At 42.1% G+C, this 24,395-nt stretch overlaps 1 protein-coding gene across 4 annotated transcripts in view; it reads left to right on the forward strand.

Moving 5' to 3' along the window:
* CCDC85A (coiled-coil domain containing 85A) overlaps positions 1-22,603 on the forward strand; it is an 82,668-nt gene extending 60,065 nt beyond the window's left edge. Inside the window, exons 4-6 of one of the 4 annotated variants that reach the window (XM_052783993.1) lie at positions 3,825-3,901; positions 13,321-13,440; positions 20,569-22,603. In XM_052783993.1, coding sequence (XP_052639953.1) covers positions 3,825-3,901; positions 13,321-13,440; positions 20,569-20,658 — 287 coding nt within the window. In that variant the 3' untranslated portion in view covers positions 20,659-22,603. Of the gene's footprint in view, positions 1-3,824; positions 3,902-13,320; positions 13,441-20,568 lie in introns of those variants that run through there. The other 3 variants (XM_052783994.1, XM_052783995.1, XM_052783998.1) reach the window with 3 other exon arrangements.
* Positions 22,604-24,395: the final 1,792 nt, after the last annotated feature.

The following is a 24,395-nucleotide window of genomic DNA, read 5'->3' on the forward strand; positions in this document are numbered from 1 at the left end:
TTGAGTATGTGTTTGATCTCAACATAGTTAACAGTTTCTGAGGTATTACCCAGCACATAGTAGTTGAGCTTTTATGGTGTGTCGTGGTTTAACCCCAGCCAGCAACTAAGCACCACGCAGCCGCTCACTCACTCCTCCCCACCCAGTGGGATGGGGGAGAGAATTGGGAAAAAAAAAACCAAACTCGTGGGTTGAGTTAAGAACAGTTTAATAGAACAGAAAGGAAGAAACCAATAATGATAATAATAACAATACTAATAATAAAAGAATTGGAATATACAAAACAAGTGGTGCACAATGCAGTTGCTCACCACCCGCCGACTGATGCCCAGTTAGTTCCCAAGCAGTGATCTGCCCCCCAGGCCAACTCTCCCCAGTTTACATACTGGGCATGACATCACATGGTATGGAATACCCCTTTGGCCAGTTTGGGTCAGCTGTCCTGGCTGTGTCCCCTCCCAACTTCTTGTGCCCCTCTAGCCTTCTTGCTGGCTGGGCATGAGAAGCTGAAAAATCTTTGGCTTGATCTAAACACTACTGAGCAACAACTGAAAACATCAGTGTTATCAACATTCTTCTCATACTGAACCCAAAACACAGCACTATACCAGCTACTAGGAAGACAATTAACACTATCCCAGCCAAAAACAGGACATGGTGTTAATACAGATGCTGTTTTTCCCTGGTTGTGTTCTCAGCAGAGGAAGCTCGGCAGATTTGTGTTTGGAAGTTTATCTATAAGCAGTCTACAACTCAAGTTTAAGATTCTGCAAACAAAAGGGAGGGCTTTTCTGTGTACTCGCAGCTCTGTGAAAATGGGCAATGTGAGATAAATCTGTTTGGGGAAGGATAAAACACAAAAAGGTTTTATAACTAGTGACATCAGCTAGGGATTATTTTGTTTGTGCAGGTTATGTTTCAGAGCAGTGGTTGCCTGACACATTTTAGCATCTTATTAAGTGCTTTATTATAAGACAACAGTAATGTTATGGAAGCGATCCTAAGTTTCTGTATTGCCTTCCCTTTGGGAGATGTTAATTTTCAGCTTAGATACTGAAGCTGAGACATTACTATCATCAGTTCATTCTGCTTCAGTTTTAAATTGCTTAGTTGTCTTGTGAAAATTTGCCTGGGATGACAATGGGAGTGGTATCAGGTAACTATTTTCTGGATGGCATTTTAAGATTTGCTCTTTATTTAGAGCTCTTTATGGGTCTCCAGACTGATTAAGAACAGATGGATCATATAGGCCTTCTCATAAATACTTTCAAGATGCAACTTTTGTTTGTTTGTTTGTTTTAAAGTTTGGTGACAGTGATTCACTTTGTGTATTTTCAATTCCTCCATCTTTTATGTCCTTGATTGGCTTTTCTGCTCATTTTTTCCTCTAAGCTCATAGCATCACAGCATGAATATATTAACAGATACTGAAATGTATATGCATCTAGTCTATGTGCCAAGAAGACTCACATAAATAAGGATTTGCTAGATCAAGCCTTTGGTAGATGACCTAATTTTCCATTTTAATCAAATTAAAAAAGGAGATTTAACTAACTGTTTCACACTTTAGAAGGGTTAATAGGCACAGAGATTTCAGACCAAATCCTCAGCTGGTATGAACTGGCATTGGGAAGTTGTGACCTGGCAGCAGAGTTATGTGATTTGAAGCAGCAAAGGTCTCAGCTCTGGACTCCCAACATAAAAGTGAAGAAATAAAACTGAGAGGCAAACTTTGCCAAGAGGTATACATCGTATGAGGAGCTAATAAATGGTAAAACAGAAAATTACAAAAGACCCAGAGCTGAAGAGAATCCAGAAAGGAGCTTGCATGAAGTGGGCTGGTGGGCAGAGCTGGGAAGTTGGACTCGAGCATGAAGTCCGAGCCCAGGCTAACATAGCAGTGGACTTGAAACTGCTCGTGAGTGAGAGACGGCTCGTGCCAAAGAAAGCGCCTACTTCAGTCCCTCTGAAAAGATGGCTCCACAGAAACTGCCTTATGTAGAAAACAACAGAGAGAAGAGATGAGATGTGCTGGGAGCTGTTGCCTATGCTAATGGCCATAATGGTGAGGGAGCTTTTGCAGCTCCTCCCAAAAGTACTGCTGCTGGGAAGGAAGCTGAGTTGATGGGAGGGACCCTGTCGTATAGAGTTAATTGAATAAGCTGCTCATCTTCTAAGTGCTCATTTGAGCTAGGCTTAGCGACTCTCCAGAGATGCACCCATCACTAGCTATGAAAATCCTTATGCAGCAGAGCACGCAGAACCTCAGATTACCTCTTTCCCTTTTATTGTACAATGCTATTTTTAATCCAGTGCTTTGCTGTGTATTAATAATTTTTGACAAATTACTGTGTTGTGTTGTCTTTGTGTTGTCTAAATTCCCATGCGCTATCTGTGCATGCATATTTTAGCCTATTGCAGTCTTGTAAGAGCAATAAGCAACACCTCGTTTCCCATCACCTTTATTTTATGGGCAGGCTGGCATGGTGATTAGATATCAGAGGAAACTGGTGCACAAATTCATCTGTCAATTTAAACCAATGAACAGCTCTGTTGTCAATGAAGCTTTGCAGGGTTATATCAACGGACAGTACTGCCCCAATACCCATGGATTCTGTACCATTAATCATCAGAGAGAGAATTTTACTAGTTACGTGGTAGTATGAGTACAAATACGTTACTGGAATTGACACCTCAGAGAAGGTTGAGTGGATCATTGAGTCAGGAGTGAGTACATGGTGGACTTCCATCTACGTACAAGAAGGTACAAGAGTCACAGCAGTGTTTCTGCACTGAGAAGATATCTTTTCTCTTACAGTCAAGTGCTACTTTCTCAGGCATGTATTTCTCTTAGATACAGGACTTTAATAGCAGAAATTCTGTGCGACCCAAGATGTGCATGATGATAAAGTGATTGGATGCTTTTAGGGATGGATCATGGATCTACTCTTCTTTCATAAAGTTCTTGGGAACAGAGCAGACTAGGAGTGACTCATACTCCCCATAATCAACCAAATTATCTCATGAGGGTCAGTGAGGTTACTTGTGAAAAGAGTGGGCAGGATTTTGCTCTTCAACCAAGCCCACATAGCAAAGCAGTGCTGTGAGAGCATGTCCTAGTGTGGTACTGCCCTGGTGTGCATGGGGTGAGGAGTACACACTGTGAGCGGTGCTGTGCCTTGGGTTGTCCTGCTATCAACCAGGCTCCAAACGCTCTCAGGGCTATGGGGACACACATCCGGTTTCTAGCACAGGTTCAAGCTGTGACAACGTGTCCCTTAGCAGAAGCCGAAGCTTGAGCCTCTGTGCCGGCAAGCTGCTATATTCCCTGCAGGTGAGATCACGGCTTGCGGGGGGAGGCTGCGTGTGTGCCATCGGACCTCTGCGGGACTGTGTGGAAGGGCCTCTTTGCGTCTTCCTGCAGAAGACTATCTTCTCTTTCTGGCCTTTTCAGCGGTGACTTGGTGGGATAATGCGTTACTCTCATGGAGTATTTCCAAAACATAGTACGAGCTCATGGAGCTTAGGGGATGGGTTGGAAGAGCTCAAGGCTGTGTTGCCTTTCTGTAAGATACCTTGTGTCTGAGAAGGGACCACCTTAAAGCACAGCAGTTTAGAATCAAAAGCACCGAGGAATTGGATTAATTCTAGTATCGGCATTATTTGTGCTGCCCTTGAGAGGAACAGAGCTGAATGTTTAATGGACATTTGAGAGAGGCGATCTGCTGTGAGTACAAGTCAGAATGTGGCACAGGCTCTGACGCTAGTAAACACAAGCAGATCTCTGTGGATAATATGAGTGTTTTTTTCTTTTTGATTTTTAGAACCAACCTTGTCCTATGTTAGGCAGCTGGAGGCAAGAGTAAGACAGCTGGAGGAGGAAAATCGCATGCTGCCCCAGGTGGGTGACTTCTGTTGGTGGGAACAGTAGCCAGCAGCTAGACAGCAACGCTCGAGTCTTCGTGCTTGAGATAAAATCAGTATTACTTGTCATTTGACGTTACTGCATTTGAACACTCAGGCTGATCGTTTGGATAAACAAAGGCACTCACATCTATTTGCTCATCTTGCTCGTGATTGAGTGTGATATTGATTTAAGGCTATGACAATGCTTTCATTAACTTTTCTCCGTTGCAGGTGTTGATACCTTGCTAAGAAAAATTCACTGGAAGCTGCTACTTATAATTAATTAATTTAAGGGTTGAAAATCTCAGTGAACTGACCCTTTACATTCTGGTTTTATTTCAAGAGCTTTTTGTTACTAAAATATCAAGTACTTTTTATAGTTAACCAAAATATTTTGCTCTAAAAATGCAAATGTTTTAAGTAATAATAATTGGGTTATATAATTTTTAATATTTTGAGGAATATAATACATACATAAATGCAAGACTGAAATTAAATTGAATAAATAAGCAAATATGAAGTTAAAGGTTTTCCCAATATGTTTTTAAGAGTGAAAAATTTTGAAGTTCATGAAGAATGAATCAGAGACTTGTAATTTTTTATATATACACATATATAGCAGCGCATGTTTCTATTATATTTTTGTTAAGTAATCCTTAGAAAAATCCATAAAGTCTCCAAATGAAGTTGCCCACTTGAAGGAAAAAGAAGTTGCATTTTGTTTAAATCAAACACTAGTTTAAATGAATACATTGGTCTGAAGAAGAAAAGTGCCTTTTATTGAACTTAGCACTGTTGTTTGAATGTAAAATCCAAGATACCAGTGAAACGTAGTAAGAAGTAAAATCCACTGGCTCAGATTTATTCATCTGTGTAAGCCAAGATTATCTAGAAATCTCAGCCCCAAATTAACAATTTCCTTAAGGCGGATTTTAAGTAAAGTGCGGTGGGTTTTTTCCTCACCTATAATATGACAGTTGGAAGGGCCTCTCTAGCTCTTGTTTAGCTCTTGACTTGCTAGGTGACCTTGAGCAATTTATGTAACTTCTCTACCCTAATTTTTTGATCTGGAAAAGGAGGACAGCAAGAATGGTTAAATGTCTGTCCATTAACATGTATACAGTCTTCAATAGGAAAGACAAAGGTTGATCTTCAGTGATAAAGAATATTTTCTTGTCAAGAACAGTTTCAGGGCAAATGTTAACAAACCTGCCTGAAAAATACCATTGTGGTTTGTCTTGGGTCTGGAACAACACTGGGGGATAAATTGTGCAGAACATTCTTTGTGGGCAAAATCTTTAGAAGTGGCCATATGTTTTATTTGTCTGGGTTTTGAGGTGCTCAAGTGGAGACCCATGAAATGCATTACCAGATCTTGCCAAAGACTGGAACACCCACAGCGTGGGCGTTGAGTTCATTGAAAATATCTTAGTTGGGGCGCCAAAACCAGAAAATAGTGCTTGTGAAAATAGCACCTAAGCCCACAGCTGTTGCAAAAGTAATTGTAACAAAATATGCTGATTGTGAGATTTTGAAGGGGAAGAACTAGGTGAGCAAGCCTGCAAAACTGCTTTTTATTTTTAAAAACACAAGTCAGTTTGTCTTATGTTTGGTTTTGTTGGCACAAGGATCTGTAATAGAGTTCTGAAAAATCTCCTAATATCTGTAGATACTTTATTATAAGAAATAATGAGTGACAAGGGTTCACGTTTCCTGGCATATCTTACTCACCTTTTCTCCTTAAGACAGTCATTGCTTTGGGGAGAGGAAGAAAATGTAGACACCAAGCTCATTCCAACTTTGCATTCAGTTACCTTGGCGTTACATTTGCATGAGTTCATTTTGGGGGTTTGTTGTTCCTGTGAGTAACACCTTGAACGTGCTATCAGCGGTGATCAGGCCCCGTCACAAAGACAAGGATGTGGGATGGAAACGCGTAAGCTCCTGGCCCTAGTTTGATTCCATTTAATGGGAGGAATGGGAGTTTGTTGGGCGTTAAGCCAAACAAAGCGCTTTTGACACATCAGCTGAAAATAAACGATGAGCTCCACAACTGATGAAGGTTTTTGGCACAGCTCTTACTCAGCTACAGTGTTGTGCCTTAAAATTTCACCAGTCCTTCAGTAAGAGAGTGCCTTTTTCTTTTTGCATAGCACCTCTTTGATAGTGTACTGGAGCACTGGGAGGGCTTGGGAGTTGCAGGACTGCACTTCCTGTGAGGGAGGTGACGACTTGCACTCGTGAGTGTGACGCCTCTGCTAGGTCTTTACTGAAGAGTCCTTGCCTTGCTTTCTGAGACTTTTTTTCTCTCCTCCTGCCACACTTTTCTTCTTTTTCCTCTCTGCTTTCAACATCCTTTCTTTCCCTCCTTTTCTGCTTATGGGTCACTCATGAAAATGCACTGGTGCATTTGTTGACACCCTCTTCAGATAAATCACTCCATCTATCACGTAGGCATGGTTCTTTTCCAATTTCTTTTGCTTTGCTTGTCTCCCTCCCTCCATATTAGTTTTCTTTTCAAAACCCCACAGACCTCTTATGTAAAGGTTTTATTAATATTTAGTGGCAAGAAGGTTTCCAGAGAAAATGGTTTTAAGTGCTGCCATCGCTGTTCAAATGGAATCTGAGTTTTCTTTCACTCTGCTGTACTGAAGGGCTTCTTTGTCAGGGGAAATGCAGTACTACCACTGAGTCAATATTTTAGTTTGATCAGGTAATAGAAAAGGTATAAAAATGTGCATATTCACTTAAGCCTGTTAATGTCTCTTCCTGTGCTGCACAGTTGTTCTGGTGGCAGTTTATAGCATAGTAGTGGGTTTAAGAGTTATGAGAAGCCATAGATGGGTTGTAGGTTTGCTGTGTCGGTGAGAGCTGTAATTAGTTGTTCTTTTTTGTTGTTGTTGTTCTTTTTTTCCTTCTCTCAGATAGCATGTAGCAAGATATGATCCAGGCCCTTTCAGTTTCTGGCCACAAATAGGATTTTTGTGCAAGAAAGCAGGTACTTTCCAAGATTTATGGTATGCAGCTGGGTCTTCTGTTGAGAATGCCAAACTGTGCTGGCTGCGCCCAAGACAAGGGGTGTGCAGCTTGCGCTGGTGCTTCTCAAACGCTCATGTAGGTAAGGGTGCGTGACAGCAGTGTGTAGAGGCAAAAGGATTTGAGCAAGAACATTTCTGTTTTGCTGGATGGATTTCAGGCCAGAGTAGTTCCCCTGTGGGGCTAGGGCAGGAAAGCTCTCTGCAGCACACGGGCTCTGGCAGTGCTGCTGCCTTCTGCTGCCTCAAAATGTACATGAAACTACAGCATCGCAGTGGATTGAGTTTTGTCGCTAACATAAAAAAAACCCCCTATGATAGTATGGCCAGTGCTCTAGCCAGAACAGAGTGTCTATGCATATTGTAATGAAGATACTCGGCAATAATTAAGAAAATATGTAGGGACCAAACAGGATTCAGATTCCAGTTACAGCTTCCTGGGCTGTGACAGATCTGTTATGTCAGTGAGTAACTCCAGCCAACTGAAAACAGGAGTGTCCTCCCAGACTTGATGTGGTGGGTAACTCCTATCCATGCCTTATGCTGGGGGAAGCTAGATCAGGATCTGGCATCCACATGTCAATTAACTGAAGATATCCCTGAATTTTCATAGGGGTAGTATTTCAGGGTTGATAAGCTGAGCTGAAATGTTATGGAAATGTGGACATCTGTCATATAAGGACAGTGAATGCATTTGCAAAAGATATACTTGGCAAGCCACCCAATTTAAATTGCTTCAGTTTTTATTTGTTTCATGGGAGGAGGGAGCAAGAGGCAGAGATGGAGAATTGTCAGACATTTCCCCCTTCTAACTCTCTGTCCTTGTAATTTAGCTTTACCTTTTAATGAAGGGGAAAGGAAGTATTGCCAGGATGCCGCTTTGTGAGCAAACAAACTGCCTGGGTCAGTGGGGCTGGAGGCTGGATGTGGGGAGCCGAGCTCCTGGCTTCCACAGTGGGCAGCCCCAAAGCCGTGAGGCAGGTGTGGTGCAGGGCTGAACCGGAGCCCTTCTGCTCCCTCTCACGTGGGCTTTTCTGCCTCCATTTCCTCATTCTTTCCTTTACAAGTCTTTTGATCCTTTTTTCATCTCTTTTTGTTGTTTCTCTTTCAATTCCACTGTTGCTTCAGGCACTTTTGGGGGGTTTTGCATCCTTGCTAGCCTTTTCCAGTCCTGGTACCTTTAAGTGTGAAATGACAGGCATGACCCTTAGGCACGCAGTAGTTCATTTTTAAGTACTTCCAACACTTTCCATTTCCCTCTTTCTTCCCCCTTCCATTAGATTATCACATTTTATTTCAACCCCTGTCCAAATCTTTCAAAACCCTTTTTGCCGAGATCTGTGGTTTTTATTTTCCTTCTGCATGGCATGGTTTTAGTTATAAATCTAATTAGAAGATGGGAACTGTTTGGTTAGTATTTTTTTTGTAAAATCTGTGTCACTCGCAGTCCAATAATGTTTGTCTCCTCCCTTCCATAGCATGTAGAAGAATAGGGAATCCTTCAACCAAAATGTAATTACAACCCATCGTACAAACCCATGTTACCTAATCATGTCATTAAATATTTGCTGAAAGTAAATCAACAGCATCCACCCACCTGGTTCTTTCATGTGCTCTCATCCTCAGTTTAAATTAATAGGTCATTAATGGAGTGACTTTAGTTTACAACAGCTGAGCTTCTGACCAGAGTCTTTGTCTCAGGGTGTCCTAAGCATAGCGCTTCCATCTTGGTTGGCACGGGCAGGCTGAATAGCAAGAGTTTATGGGCAAGATACAAATTCAATAAAAACCTGATATGCAAAAAGAGTTGCAGTTCAGAGAGAAGGACAGATACTTTTTTTTTTTCCAGAGTAATTTCCAAAAGTCTGGAGTTAGTTTGTACTCATGATTTTCTAGTAGAGTCCACTGAATCTTCCAGATTTTAAATAGTGGTGTTTTTTATATGTGTGGCCTCCAAGATTTGGAGGTGCTGCAGCCCAGGGCCTTTTTCTCTTACCAGTTCATTAGCAACAGAGGTTTGTGAATAGCCTGCTGAAAATGGGTGTTTCTGAAGATGTGTAGCCAGCAACGGTTTTGGCCACTCAGAAATCTGAGTGTGCTTCAAATACGCTATGAGGATATGTGGATTTCGGCAGTGATATGCAGAAGTAGCAAGGTCTTCTTCTGCTGAGCTCTTTGAGAACAGGAATTATGGTGAATAACTGCAGCATTTTAAAATTGTGTACTTTAATTGACAGGAATGTTCCCTAAAAAAACTGTTGCCATTTTGTTTAGGGTGTTATTAATCCAGCAGAGCAACATACTACAGTTCACTGCTTTCTGTTTTTCCTTTCTCCTCCTGTTTGAAACAAGCTGACAAACATGGCCTGTGTTTTCTTTGAGCTAATGAGGAAATTGAGGGCTGAGGAAATCAGAAAAAAGCTTTGAAAATCAGGTAGTGATTGAACCGGTGTGACATTTACCCAGCAGGAAGAATATACTTCCCAGTAAAGCACTTGCCTCTGGGATAAAAGGCTGCTGGAGAATGAGGTCTTGTGCATTTGCTGAGGTAGGTCTCCGATGGTAAGCGAACAGAGCAATGCCCAGTGGACAGGAAAATCATGTTCTCTCAGAAGCTCTGGTGAATTGACTGCTACTGTCCTTGGGGCAGAGATGGACCGTGTTCTTTCCTCCTCAGCTATCCCTGTGTGACGTGGGGAGGTTGTGAGTCAGGCGGCAAGCGGCATGCTTCCTCTGGAGGAGTTGGCAGACAAACTGCCACTGACTTGAGCTATACAGTGTGCTTTGTGCTACAGTGGTTTTCATTCATGACTATCCTTATCAACAGTATGGATTGAAGAAATGATGTTTTCTACTGGCTCAAGTAAAAAGGTTCATGATTAGTTCTCTCCATCAAAGAATACCCTGTTCTGCACAGGGGTCTTTATTCTGACTGTGACCACGGTACAGTGCAGGGTTTGCCTCTGGCACTATGGGAGAATGGCCGGAGTATCCTTAACATTTTGCAGTCAGTGCGAGGGCGATGCTAAATTTCCATTTATCTAATTTTTTGTTATGTGATATTATGGGGTTGAGTCAGATTTCCTGTGCTTTCTATTCACTAGAGTCGTGTGTTGGCATTAGATATTTTGTAGATTTACTTCCCACAGAAAATGGATCTGCACATTCAGTGATTGCACTCTCTTATCTTCCTGGCAAAATGTACACGGTATATTATGTGGGTTTTACCTGCTTCAGACAATGTGCTTTCTGCAGCAGTATAATCTGCACAGAGTACACATTAGACGCAGCAGGGGCAACATGCAAACCGTGCTGTAGCTTGGGCACAAGGGCTGGGCAGGGGCAGTAGGTAAGGTTGGCAGTGTAGGATGAGGAAAAAAGTAAATTATTTCTCAGACGTTGATGTTGTGCAGCACTGTTTTTTCAAAATTACTCAAGATGTTTAAAGTTAATACAGATTTCAGCCTATGGAGCCATGATTTCATCCCTTCTGTCTTATTTGGTTCCACTTCTACAGCTTTGTTACTGGATAATAAATGAAAAGATTGTCCAAAACATGTGGACACATGGGATGCCTACTTTGAGTGGCTGAGTGGCTGTAAGCAAGTGCTATGTGTGGAGCTAGAGGAGCAAGGGAACAGGATTTCTCTTCCCGTCCTCGAGGTCCTGCTCAGGATCCAGTTGTAATCTGGGTTGGGCAGTGGCAGGGAAGGGACTCAGTGCAAGGAAACTCAGGTCAAGTTCTGGTGGAAGGTTAAACGTGGCCATGCTCCCCAGTGGCAAGCAGCAGCTGTGATGATAGGTCTGAAAAGCGCACTTTCCTCGTCTCCCAAGGCACCTTGTTTTCACACATCACCACTTTGGCAAAGTGCCTTTTCCTCTTGTTTTGCTTCACTGCCTCAGAAACTCATAATGCGGTCAGTAGTGCCGATGTGTCCTCAGGCTCACAGGCCTTGCCAAGGAACAGGAGACCCACATTCAGGCTGGTCCCATCCGCATCATCTGCTGGAATAAGCGTCCTCCAAAGAAAGCAGAAGCTGTACTGCCTCTGTGGAGTGGCCTCACCTGAGATAAGAAGTCCCTGAGCTGGACTGCCTTATTTTTTAAGAAAAGCTTATGTCTCTTATCAAGGACAGAGGGAGGAGGGAGAAGGATGTCCACAGGGGAAATACTAATTTTCAGTCTCCTACCAACATGTGTTGAGGATGCTGTCTGCTTAAAGCAGTGTGTACACAACAAGTTTCTTGTTCTCGTGAAGGGAGACAAAAATGTGCTGCATATGGCGCAGAAGAGGCTGTGGAGGACAGCTGCCTGGAGGAAGGCCTGAACTCTGACAGCAGCACAATTTGCAGGACTTTTGGATTTTCTCATATTCAGGAGGCTTTAGATGTACAATCTGTCCTAATTTTCCCAGCTTTTAATAGCAATATTTATATTTCACCATTCAAAACTGACAAAAATCTTTGCTGGCCCTGGAGTCAGTAAAGAAACAGAAGACAAAGCTGACTGAGGGAATTTATCCTAAACCAGAATTGCTCTGGTCTGCTTTATTACCCCTTTTCCTTCCTCTTTCATTTCCTTTCCCAAAGTATAGCATTAAGTCTGCCCAGTCACTAAGAGATCTATAAATCCCTCCCAAAGAAAAATAAGTCCTAAACCTCCCTCCATACATCACAGCGAATTGATAATAGTCATTGATGCAGAGAATTGTAGGATGATACACTGCACGCTGCCCTAAGTGTGTGCCAGTATTGTCAGCCTAGTTATGAGACCCATTAATGCCCACTATTGTGGTTTACACTGCATCCATTGCTTGGCAGGATAGCGGCACTGGAAGATGAGTTTGTGTACCAAATGGGATTTCATATTCAGACTTAAGGTACCCTTTCTGTGGGCTTAGCATATGCAGCGTTCTCTCTCTTTTTTTTTTTTTTTTTTTTTTTAATTAGGGTTTGTTTTTTTTTAATGTGTGAGGTTCAGTCCCGCAGGCGATTGCTGGGATCGAGCCTAACATGCTCGGTAGTTGCAAGGGTTCTCTCTGTGCTGTGAGCCATGCAGCGTTGGTTACAAAGGCCTGGGCGTATCCTGATGAAGTCGTGCACAGCATTTAAACTTGCTTTGGACTGGGGTACTTTTCAATTAAACATTTTCAGGCAGACTGAATCTGTGAAGTTCAGCCTCATGTCATCTCTCTGTGCCCTTTTCCTCCCACACCCACCTTCATCTTTCCTGTTGTTTAGATTATAGACACCTCCAAAAAGACTGCAACGTGCTATGTGCTTGCTCAGCAGGGCAAGTTAGTGCACATCGGGGCACTGATTCTTATCAGAGGCTCCTTCCGCTGTCACTGTTTTTCCTTCAGAAATGCATTTCCCACACATTCCAGCAGGAATTACTGCTACATTATTTCTTAATGTTTCCTACAGTGTTTCTTACTCTGTAAGAAAGGAACTTTTCATCTCTCGATCTTAGAAATATTTTTCTTCTTTATATTCCTCATTTTTTCAAACAAAATTCTGCATGAAGAATGACAGTGAAGAGCAGGTCAGGTTGAAAGTACCTCGGAGGCCTCTACCCGAGCCATCTCTGTCGCTGCAGCTATCACATTGCTGTCCATGAATGCAGCAGGGGTATTTTTAGCACTCCTCTGAAGCAGCCTGCTTGCTCAGGTTACCTCGGCACTGCAGTTGCTCCAGGAGATGCTTTACATCCTGCAAAGTCTGAGGTGACTGAGCTGTAAGAGTTGAGGTAGTTTGCATTTGTTTGGCAGTGTCCTGAAGAACCCTTCCAGGCGTTCACTGGGAGGAGAAAGCCCCTGAGGTTGTCACTGTTGGGTATAAATGGACATCTGGCAGGCAAGCAGGGGGACATGCCCTTGCACTGGAGCAGCCAGAGGCAGGGAAGGAGTGAGCTGGCAGCCCGGACCTCTTGGCTCCTTCTCTGGTTGGCTGTGGCTGAGCTTGTGTTGCAAACCTTGCAGCAATATTTAAGAATGTGAGTTTTGCTGAAGGAACAACCTCCAGAATTAGTGGGATAAAATTGGACATTCTCAAAACCTTCCTCTGGAGTTGAAATCATCTCTCTGAACCTTGCAGCTCTTTTGTGAGGCAATGTACCTACATAAGAAATTTTATTACTATGTCCTGATTTTCCAGATAGACACCCTTGAGAGCTAGAGTGTTTGGGTGGCACTCAACAGTAGCACTTGAGCTGCCTCACGTGGATCTTGGTTACTGTGGCACAGAAAAGGGGGACTTTGGAGTAAAACATGCCTTCAGTGCTTCTCAGCCTTTTTAAAAAGAACAATAAATAATTGACATCTGTTTTAATTAGTTACCAACCCTTTTCTTTATTAAATAGTTTTTAATTTTTTGCGAAGGATCCCATTAGGATGCCAGGAGGGGCGGAGGGGAGTTACTGCTCTGCAAACGAGCCAGCTAGCGTCAGTGGACATGGCTCAGCCTCTCAGCAGTCTGACTCAGTGGTAAATGCTCTGAAGGTAATGCTCCTCCGGTACAGTCCATGCAAAATGTCGTGTCTGTTACTCAACACATGTCGTATTGTCCTGGCAACATTCCTGTTGACACCACTGGGATGTTACTGTCATGAGCGGGATTGTTTTTCTGTTTGTCACTCATTGCATCTGTGGACTGTGTGTTTCTCAGGGCAGGGATCTGGCCCTTACAATGGGGCGATGCCAGCTGTAGCTGCTCTCCAAATTACTTACACTTGTACAGTTTTTCTTTAAAGCTGAAAGTGGTGTTTTTCTGAATAAGGAAGTCTTTCTACTTCATCTAGGATGCATATTTGTTCTCCTGTGGAATACAATGGATTCCTGTAACCCATGCAGAGAGAAATACTTTAATGCAAAGTTAAAGCCAATGCGCATGGTATATTCATAATAAAAGTAGCAAAACTTTGGGCTGAAGACCATGCATCATGATCCTAAGGTCAGTGTTGAAATTTCTTTGAGAGCAGATGTGATTTACTCTGAAGTCAGGGCTGGATTGCAAAGACCTGTGTTGCATTGATAAACAGCAATTGACACAAGCAATTGGAGGGGCAAATTTGCAAGTTCTTACCTATGTCAACAGTGAAAGTGTTGCAATTAATGCAACTTAGAAAGCTGTTACAAGATGCAATGGTTTATCAGCTGATCTGAATCAGCAAGTGGCTGAGTTCACTGTCCCACTGCAGCGTGGGTGTCAGCTGTGTCCATGCTCCTCTGGAGAGGATTAAAAAGGGATGGTGAGCTGAGCAGAAAGCAGGGACTTTGTATTCCTGTCTCCTAATGTGGGCTCTGGTGTGATTGTTTTCTTGTGCTTTGTGCATGTCTTCTCTCCTATACTTCACTCATTAGCTAAACTGCTTAAATATTCATTCAATTAAGTGGATGTTACTCCCAACCTATACAGATGTTGCAGGGACATACTGGTTACTTGGAGGGGGGTAGGTTTGCACTCCTCCAGGGGAGAACTAGAAGGGACCTTTGTAGACATTTGCTCTGTTTTTGAGCTTCGTGGAGATGTACAGTGCACACAGTAAGAGCTCAGTAGTGCTGTTGACTTGCCTGGACATCTGAGTTTATGCGCAAGGTGATTATCTTCCACGTGGCTGGGTGACATTGACTTCTCCCCTGTGAAGCCTGAGGAAGTAGGTTTATGCAAGTGAACTGTGCACAAATCACAGCAATCAGATCCCTTCCTGTAACAAAACCCAGGTGCAGTGCTTCGTTGCAGCTGCCTCGCCTGTTTTTCTGGCATCCGAAGGGGTGAAGCAGCAGCAGAGCGCCTGAGCCCCTCTCCATGCACACACAATTGCAGGTCCCCTTCTAATGGCCACCCTGGCCATGTCCTCCTCGGCAGCACTCTGCCCATGAGCGTGCTGGTCTGGCCCTCGTCCAGGAGAGGTGTTGGTTCCCAGCTGCTGAGGAACGCCCGGTTCAGCAGTGCTCAAGGTCCTGTGTGCATCTTCCATATAATTCACCTGCTGCTGCCTAGAAAATAAAGCTATGCCACATAATTTTGTCAAGAGGTCACGCATAATTATCAAAAAAAAGCCTTTTGTAGTTGTCTTAAAATACCCGTTGTCAAAGACACTTCCCTGAATGGAACATTTAACGACATGCTTTTGACAACCTGTAATAGCTGGTTGGTGTAAGTGAAATATTTGAACAATGGCTGATGACTTGGTTGCTGAAATGGATTGATAAGAAATACACAGAATATAGTTCAGTATAATGTGAAAGCTCAGCTTTTAAGTTTGCTAGGAGGTTTTGCAGCAGGCAGAAATAGATATAAATGATACTGTTATATTTGAAATGGAAAGTGAGCTGTCAGCTAAACAGACTGCCCAACCTTCCCCATCCCCAGCCAGGGAGGAGACCCTGCTGTTTCCCAGAGTGAAGCATATGGGTTTGATCCTGCCCTTCTGGGGAATGCAGAGCTCCCACTTGCATCACTTAACAGAATCAGATGCAGGAGGAAGAACGAGCCAAAGTAAGGAGCCTGCTTTTCTTTACAAATTTGACAATTTGGAATTCCTGGAAAAAAGGTATAGTCTTTGTTACAAAACCTCATTGTTAGTGCAATCCCCTTCTGCACAGCAAGAAATCTAAAGAGCAGGAAGGTATTTTAAAGTGATGGATCCATAAGAAGACAGAGGGAGGTCATTGCTAAAAATAGTGCTGTTTTTTTCCTGAGTAATGAGGAGGCTTTAAAAAAAAAAAAAATTGCCTATGAATCTCCCCACTGGTGGAGACAGTGGTAAAAGACAGAGAAGAGCTTTGCCATGCAGCTGGTCTGATAAAGACTATTCCATGACCTGATCCGTCGTGCAAGGTGGTTGAAAGAAGAAGTTGCCACATGTGCATCCCCATGCCTGGACCTTGGTGATCTTCCCCACCCTGCCAGCGGTTATGAGATTATTCCCTATGTGGAAGTGGTATCACTAGGGATATATGAGTAGTTATTTCGTATGGCAGGATGTGTCTGTTTCTTTTTGCAAGTTGTATATGACCAAACTGCATGCTTGTGCGTGGAGGTCTGCATATTCCATGTAGGTTTGCTTTGCAGACCAGGGTTTGTATTTATGGAGTGATGATTGTTACCTAGTCTGAATGCCTGAATAACCAAGGGCACAGGCTTACCTGCAAAACTTGCGTTGCATTTTCCTGTCCTGAGTTTAGCGTCACCTACTGGAAACTCCACTATGTCATCTACAAATTAAATGGAGGTACGCTTTAATGGAAGACAAGGTCTGAGGCTGAGTGTAGGAGTTGCTGCAGAAAAGTAAGTGTTCTGTGGTACCCAGGAGGTCAGGCAAGAAGATTTAATGATCCCTCCTGCCCTGAAATCCAGAGCACTGTAATCACTGTAATTATCTTTAAATGCAATTGGTCAGTTATATATGTATGCCCATACTCAGGAAGGACCCATGAAAGCTTAAATATACTACTGCCCTTATTTGTTGCTGCAAAACAAATTTGTAAAGTAAAATTTCCTTTTGTTTTTTTTTTTTTTTTTTTTTTTAAAGCATACCCTGGTCTTGGAAGCTCAGGAAAATATAAATCAGCAGGCTGTTAAAGATTCTTAAGACTCTTACCACTACCTTAGTGAGGCAGAAAAAGCTGTGGCTGAAGAAATGTGCAGTATAAGTTTAAGGTGTTTAACTTTATATTCCATATGGAGTCTGGAAACACCTGAAGATGCAAAGTATTTTTTTGTTTAAATGCTGACAATATGCCCTTGAAGATTTTATGTGGAAATTAAGTCAATTACTGTTTCTGTAATGCAATTACTGTTTTATTAGGAACACTATAATTTTAACATTCTGGTTAGTATTGATCAGAAAAATCTATGTGTGATAGTATATCTGGGATAAAGTACTGTATGACTCAGCTGACCTGAATTTATCCTTCATAAGAATAAAATTTGGCAAGTATGATGAAGTCTGGCAGCCTCAGTTTCCCCATCTGTACAACGGCACCTATGCGTTTTCCTGCCTACACTATTCTTTTGCAATTTATGGATAAAAAAGCAGTTTCTAACTAATACATATTTAATAGTAATCCATAAAGTTCTCGTGATGTGATGACACTTCTAAAATGCTAATATACTAAATTTGACATTATCAATTCATTTTTGTAAATCCCAAATATATACTTGTATTCTGCCTTGTCTCTTTGTTCTCCAGCCATTCAGAGCTCTGCTGCTGGCATTGAAATGCTACCTTGTCTTCTGACTTTCATAATCTATGTCTGATTTGACTATTGATATATTATAATACTTCTAAAATAGTTGGTTATTTCCTTTCTGGTTTTACTTTTTCTTACATTCATCTAGTCCATGTTAAAAGTACAGTGGATTTGTGATAAACTAATTGCTATGTTTTTCTTTTGCACTCTCGTTGCAGTTCCTTCCAGTTTGTAGCTCACTGTTTTGCTGCAGCTTTATGCACTGTGGGTGTTTTACACGAAACGTTTCCCATGGCTTCATTTTGCCTGTGAAAACAGTGGAATGATGACAAGTTTCATTTTGGGCTCTATAATTTTGGTGCATAGCCTTGATTGGTACCGAAATGCAATTTGGATGTATCATTCATGTTGTAGGAACTTTATGGTGTTACATGATCGTGTTGATGTTTTATTAAGATAATGGATATGGAAATTGTCTCCTCAGGATGTATGTGCATATGGTGTTGGTACCACCTCATCAACAACGTATTTGGGAATGGTTTTGCTTTGTATTTATGTACTTGCATTGTCTGAGGAGAACATGGCAATATGTAGTGGCAGGTTTAGAGGTAGTTTATCATGTATTAGTGAGCATGGAGGTAATTTCAAAGCGCAGGAATGTTTGGATTAAGTCTGGAGGGATGTTCTTCATGATTTTCCTCAGGCCACCGGTAAGTTTTGTTCTCAGGGCTGCAGGACACTCACTTGGGCTGGGAGCCAAAGGGAAGATGGGATACGCCACGTGGGACTGGTAGGGTAGCTGGGCAAGAGGGGTCAGGGAGCCCAGAGATCTCCACGAGTATTTCATGCTGCACATGAAGTACCATGGTCCTCAAATGCTACCACAGCCAGCTGGTGACGTAGCTGCTCTCGTCTGCAGTTAGGGTGCAGGTTTCTGCCTGGCTTCCAGGAGAAGATTTCTCTTTCCTTTCACTCTGGTGTGTTGGAAGTAAGCTAGAAATGAATCGCCATGACTGTATCGTGAACCTCATAGCTGTCCTTTATTCAGTCAAGGTTTCTGCTGAAATTTTGAGTGAAGTTTTTGGTACTGGGCTTTTTACTCTGTCATAACTATTTAAAACACATTCAGGAATGCTGAAGTATTTACATTTTCTTTTGAGTGCTTGTAAACGCAAAGTAATTCCATTAGTGCTGCTTGTGACAAGTCAGTGTTGAACTAGAAGAAAACAACCCTATATGCAAATCCAAAATGCATATACAATGCAGAAGGCCAAATAAATATGTGTGCAGAAGGCAGCAACATGTACAGCTGTCATGATTGTGCCATGAACTGTACATACACCAGCACAAAAGGAGAGTTTGGTGATAAATCTGCAGATATTTAGTCTATATCATCCCATGTTTCTGAAAAGGAGGCAAATAAAATTACTGTGATGCCTTCAAGGCCCAGCTATCTCTTGCACTGTATGCACAAGCAAAAGCAGTTGCTGATAAAGATTTCTCCATTTCCCACCCATAAAAATGGCATGAGTATTCCTTTTGACCCCACCTTGTCAATTCTGCTTCAGATGTCAGCTTTCCAGGGCTGTCCTGTATGCGTTTGTCCCTGACGCAATCAGGGGTCATTTGTTCAGCTGGAAATAAAGGACTTTGGGAAGTGTCACCTTTTAGTTTATTGTTGTGTCAGCATTAGCTGCTTGGTAAATATCGTGTAATGTTTATTGACCAGAAAAAATTGTTGAAAGGCATATGTAGGTACAATGTGCCTTCTCACAAAAGCTATCCAAGAGACCTTTCTTTTTGGTAATATTGTTAGGAAAATCAGCAACCAAATGTTGGAAAGAAAAGCCTGTCTCATCGTATCCAGCCCTCTGCCATCTCCGATGGCTCAGCCACAGACAGCTGTTTTGGGAGGTTTCACTGAAATCCCATTTTTCATGCTTTCACCATGGCACAGAGTTTCACAATACAGCAAGCATAGCTAAAACACATGCGTATTTTTATGATGATAACTTCTGATTTCAGGCTGCAAGATTCTGGTAATATGGAAAGTTTGCAGGGTTTGGGTTTTACCCACCCATTAGTATTAAAGACAGTTCCCTTTAAAGGACTTCAATTTGTTTGGCCCTGTGTAGTAAGACTGTAGTCTTACTGCTTCCAATATTGGAGTATTTCTGGTTTTTGTGCTTATAATCAGGTTTTCTTCAGCAAAGGCTCAGAGGAACTGGGTTATTTTCCCATCTCTTGCACAGAATAACAGTAGGTCTTTGGGGTTGTTCTGCCTTTGCTCATCAGCTGTAGGAGCTGTCTTTTCAGGATGTTGACTTCCCAGGATCCAGCTGCTTTGTGTTTATCCAGTTCCAGCTAATGCAATCTCTCTTCACTCCTGGGCTTTAGGCACTGTTAAGATACAAATAATAAATAATGACAATGGAAAACGGTTTTCGCCTTTCATGACAGTCATATCGCTATTGGTCCAGAGATTAATGAGTGGTTTAGTAGCAGTTATACTTTAGCTGGTTGCTAGTTGATTATTATTAAAGAGAAATAATCTTAAATTGCAATACACAGTATGGTGGTAATCACCACTCTTGTTTCTAGTGGCCCCTGGAGGAGATACCTGGTGATACGACACAAGCTACTGATTCTCCTGCTTGTAATTGGTCAATCTTTTTATAAATCATTATAAAATACTTCCCTAATTTTGGGGGGTATAACTTCTCTGCATTTTTAATTCCATAATTGTAACATGGATGTTACACAATCATGAATAGGAGTAGATGTGAGTATGAGGAAGGAAACCTTTATAACATACAGTCCACACTAAGAAAAAAATTGTTAACTTCTACTAAATTGTAGATTTCGCTCTGGTTCAACAAAACACACAAGCATGTATAGAGGAGTGACTACATGCACAATTCCTCTGATCTCAAGGAAGAACAAATGAGATAAACACTTGAATGCCTTGCTTGATTTTTAAGAGAACAAGTAAATTCTTTGAAAAAGAGGAGAACTGCTCTGTGCTTTTTAAACTGGAAGTGTTTAGACTCCTCTGGACTGAGCTTTGTGCTTCTGAATTGTGTTCTGCGAGAGATGTGGTTTGGGAAATAGTTGAACAAGATTTCAGTTGAGGCCTGTAAATGCCCTCAGTCTTGTATCTGAAGCATAAAATATCCTGGTGCTGCACTTGCTAGTTCATTTGTCTCTGTTTTTAATCATTTTTACCTAGAAGCATGTGCTTTCTGTGTTCAGAAGGAATGTTGTATCCATTGAGAAATACTCTCTTCTCCTGTTGTATGTCCCTCCCCTCTGTCCTCACCTGTGCTGCATGGTCTGCGTAATGAATGTGTGGCGTTTCCAGATGCATGTCTATATGAACACCAGTACATCTTAACTGGTGATAATGAGATCTCTTTCCATCCCTCCCTTTAGGTTGTGTGGAGGAAACTTGGAGATGCTGCAGGGTCGTGCCCTGGAATTAGACAACATTTGTCAGGAAATCAGTATAAAGGACCTATGTAAAAGGCCCTGAGCAAGTCCTCTCTCTGAAGGGAAAAAGTTTGAACTGCCGATGAGAGAGAAGGAACTGACTCTGTCCACAGTGACTTCCCAGCTGACAACAGGCTGTCTGTATGCAGTACAAGAGACTTCGCTGGAAACTAGTAGAGATTCTGCGCAGAGGTCTTTCAGGGGATCCAGGTTGTCAGTGTCCCCTGAATACTGCTGTTTCAGTATACCGGCTAGTGAAACGCTGCCGCCACATCATCACTTCAACAGACCATATTTAGAAGCACTGAGGTATTTCCATCCTAACTAAAAGATAATTGAGATTCTGCAGGAGTTACATGAAATAAGTTTTATTTTGGTTAGTTACAGTGAATCTCTAATAAGTCTGAGTGAATTTTCCACTGGATTTAACAGAGGTTTTTCACCAGACTGGAGAGAGACATTGATAAACTGTGCCTTTGGTCTCTGCAGTTTTGAGAAAGTCATTTCTTAGTAACTCACACTTCAGTCTGTAAAGTATCAGTTAATGGTGCTTAGGCAATTTCCAGGTGATTTTTTTGCTTTGGTAGAATACTTGCCTTTGGAGGTGCTAAAAGACCATAAAGTCTCCTAACCAGCCAGTAGTGTAGCATAACTACAGTACTTGTAGTGTAACACAATTTCTTTCTAAATGAAAGTAAAGATAGCTTTCTTTTTGATTCACTTTGCACATCTTCTGAAGACGTGTGTGATGTTCGCAGCCCTTTAATGAACAGAATACTTAGATGTCACCATTACAGGTCTCAAATCAAAATTTCCATCAGAGGTTTTTTGGGAAAGTATTTTCCAATTGTCAGGATGCTAATTTCTACTGTTTAATTTAGAGACATGCTGGTTTATTTAACAAGAGTCTCTAAGGATCTCAAAGATTGCACTGCATTATAAAAAAGCTTTTCTTGCCACTGTAGCATTCTTTCAAAGAAAAAGGTTTTATTATACTCAGAGCATGTCTTTGATTATTATGAGGCAAAAAGCTCTTGTTCAGATTGCCTGAGATTTGACCAGACGGCGCCCTAGATGTGCTTAGTTTATTTTTATCTATGTGTATGATAATAGTTGTGTGTATTGAATTGCAATGATAGGTATTTTGTGTATATCTAAAAGCAATGATAGTTTCATGTATGAATGTGCAACAGGCTTGTGACTGAATGCTGTTGCTTAACTTTTTACCATAGCTAGGCATCAAAAAGACTAATAAAAGTTTAAAAAAAAAAAAAAAAAAAAAAAAAAGGAATGCAACAATTCCGGGGTTTCTGCTTTGTTCTTGGTTACTAAGATTTGAGCCAAAGTCAGAACCTCTGTTTTCTCTGAGCTTGCAACATGCTGTATTCGTGGGCTATTTGCAGTAGAATGTAGCTCGGTTGCTATACTACCTTTTGTTATATAGGACTATGATGTAAATCTGCTAACTGTCTTCAAAAAAAGTGTGTTAATTTGCAGCAGTAATTATATTGGTTTCTGTTGTTATTTTTACTTGGTACCATTCGATGTAAGGCCTCTGATCCAGCATTGCTTTCTCGGGCAAAACTCCTGTTCACTCTGTCTCCTTGAGTTGGAAATGCAGAATCCAGCCTTCCATTTTGAAACATTGCACTCTTGCATAAATTCTTATATATAACCCAGCCCAAACAGTTGTCTGTTATATTTACATGTTGTTTTCTCCCATACATATTGTTTGCATAGTTAAACTTCAATTGTTGTATTCCTATATATCTATATATATGTATGAAAAAATGTAAAACATGTACTTGTGCCTGCAGTATGTATGTGCAGGGGCTAACCTGAGGGACACTGGTCTTTTGACACTACACTTGTGTAAATTTTGATACTGTATTAAAACTATTTTTTTACAGTTCTGCATACGATTGGGTATCAAGTATCTGTGTTCATCTTAGCAACAGTAATAAATTATAGAATCTCACTGTTGTTTGCTCTCCTTTAATGACCGAAGCCATGAGGTGCTTGGGCTTGCATGCAGTTTGATTTGAAGGAGCTGTTTGAAGTGTTTCCTGCTCGGTTGAGAAATTAGCTGCATGTTATGCATTTTTGTTCACTTTTTCTCCAGGTGTCTTAAAAAAATCCCAGATAGGTGAGCTTCCTTCTATCTTTTATGCTAAATGAGGTAGCTACCGTATCTAGACAGCGGGGTGCCATGGGGCAGGTCCAGGTTGCCACCAGCTGTGTGCCCCAGGTGCGACGTGTTAAGTCCCCAGCTGCGCTGCAAGGGCAGCTGCCGGGCACCTGTGCGGGGCCCTTACTCCCTGCTTCTTGCACAGCACAGCTTTGAGGCGAGGGCAGGGTGATATGGAGCTCCCGGAGCCGTTTCGCTGAGGTAAGAGACGCAGACACGTTTGTGGTACTTGGGGAGGCTGGTTGCGTCCTGCCGTATGTCGGTGGCCTCCTGTATCCACCATATCTCTGGCCTGGGACTGGGCTCCCTCATCCCCTCGTGGGCTGCACGTGTGTCAGGGGACAGTGCAGCGAAAGGGCTGCCTATTACTGCTTGTGCTGGTGAGCAGAGAACTTGCACTAAATTTTCTGGAAAAAAAAATACTTAGTACAATCAATATCTTGAAGCTAATAAATCCTGTGGGTGCTCCTAAAAATACAGCTTACTGAGAGGAGAAAGTGGGCAGTGTGTGGAAAAGAGGGTCAGTGCTCTCGAGGGGTCCTGTAGCCTGCTGATATGTCTCTGCACTAATGAATAAAAACTGCTGTAGTAGTTACAGATCTTCATCTCATCTGTCTTGGTCTCTGCTCACATGGTTAGGCGTTTCTCAGTAAAATGTAATCGCGCCAAGCCTCACGGACTCCTCATTCCGTTGTTTTTAGCAAAATTCTGCTTCAGTCGAAAATTTGCACGTGTTTTTACGGGGCCATTCCCAGCTTCTGAGCTGAGCATGAATGAGCTATAAAATTCACCATATGAGTGAATTTGAAATAGCACTTGTGTAGTGGGTGTAGTGAGTGGATTTTACATTCCGGAGTGGAGAAGAGCTGCCTTGCTGAAGGCTTAGAAGGTGAAGAATGGCAGTTTGTTTTTCAGCAAGTGAATGGTTTCAGCAGAGCCTGTTCCCCAAAGGTTGCAGTTGATGGACATGTTTATGAACACGGCACGAAGCCAGTGTGCCCTTTTTAACGTTTTGAGCACAGCCAGCCCAAACAGCCTCTGCGGCATGGGGACAGTACCCGGCCCTGCACTCCTTCATGCTGCCCAAACCTCTCAAACACCAAATGCCCCACAGGCTTTCCATGTTGCTGTCAGGAACCTCCCCAGCAAATACCACTCTTGCCAGGGCACTGGTTTGTTTCATTCTTTGTAAGTTTTTGAAGTCCCAGGGTGGTATGAATTCTTTATACTGATCTCACCAGTTTGATACAGAAGAAGGTGGCTCAGCCACTTTTTTCCCCACTTTCAGGAGAGAAAAAGTCTTGATAAGACTGTCCTTTATTTTGAATTCCTGCAGAATGGACTCGCAAATACAGCTGACAGGTATATAATGCCAAGACCTCCTTATACCTCCACACTTGTGTTTTCCAGGCTCAGGTGAACTATGTACACAGGGACCCCAGCCATGAATGTCCCCAAGCCAGCAACTAGATCTGTGACTCTAGTCATCCAAAAACCTGAAGGTAAGAACATCTGACTTGATAGTAGCTCTGCCTGGATTTAATAAAAAGAGGTTCTGCATTATTTAATCAGCCAGCGAACA

This window comes from Harpia harpyja, chromosome 4 (genome assembly GCF_026419915.1).
Source record: "Harpia harpyja isolate bHarHar1 chromosome 4, bHarHar1 primary haplotype, whole genome shotgun sequence".
Classification (NCBI taxonomy): Eukaryota; Metazoa; Chordata; class Aves; order Accipitriformes; family Accipitridae; genus Harpia; species Harpia harpyja.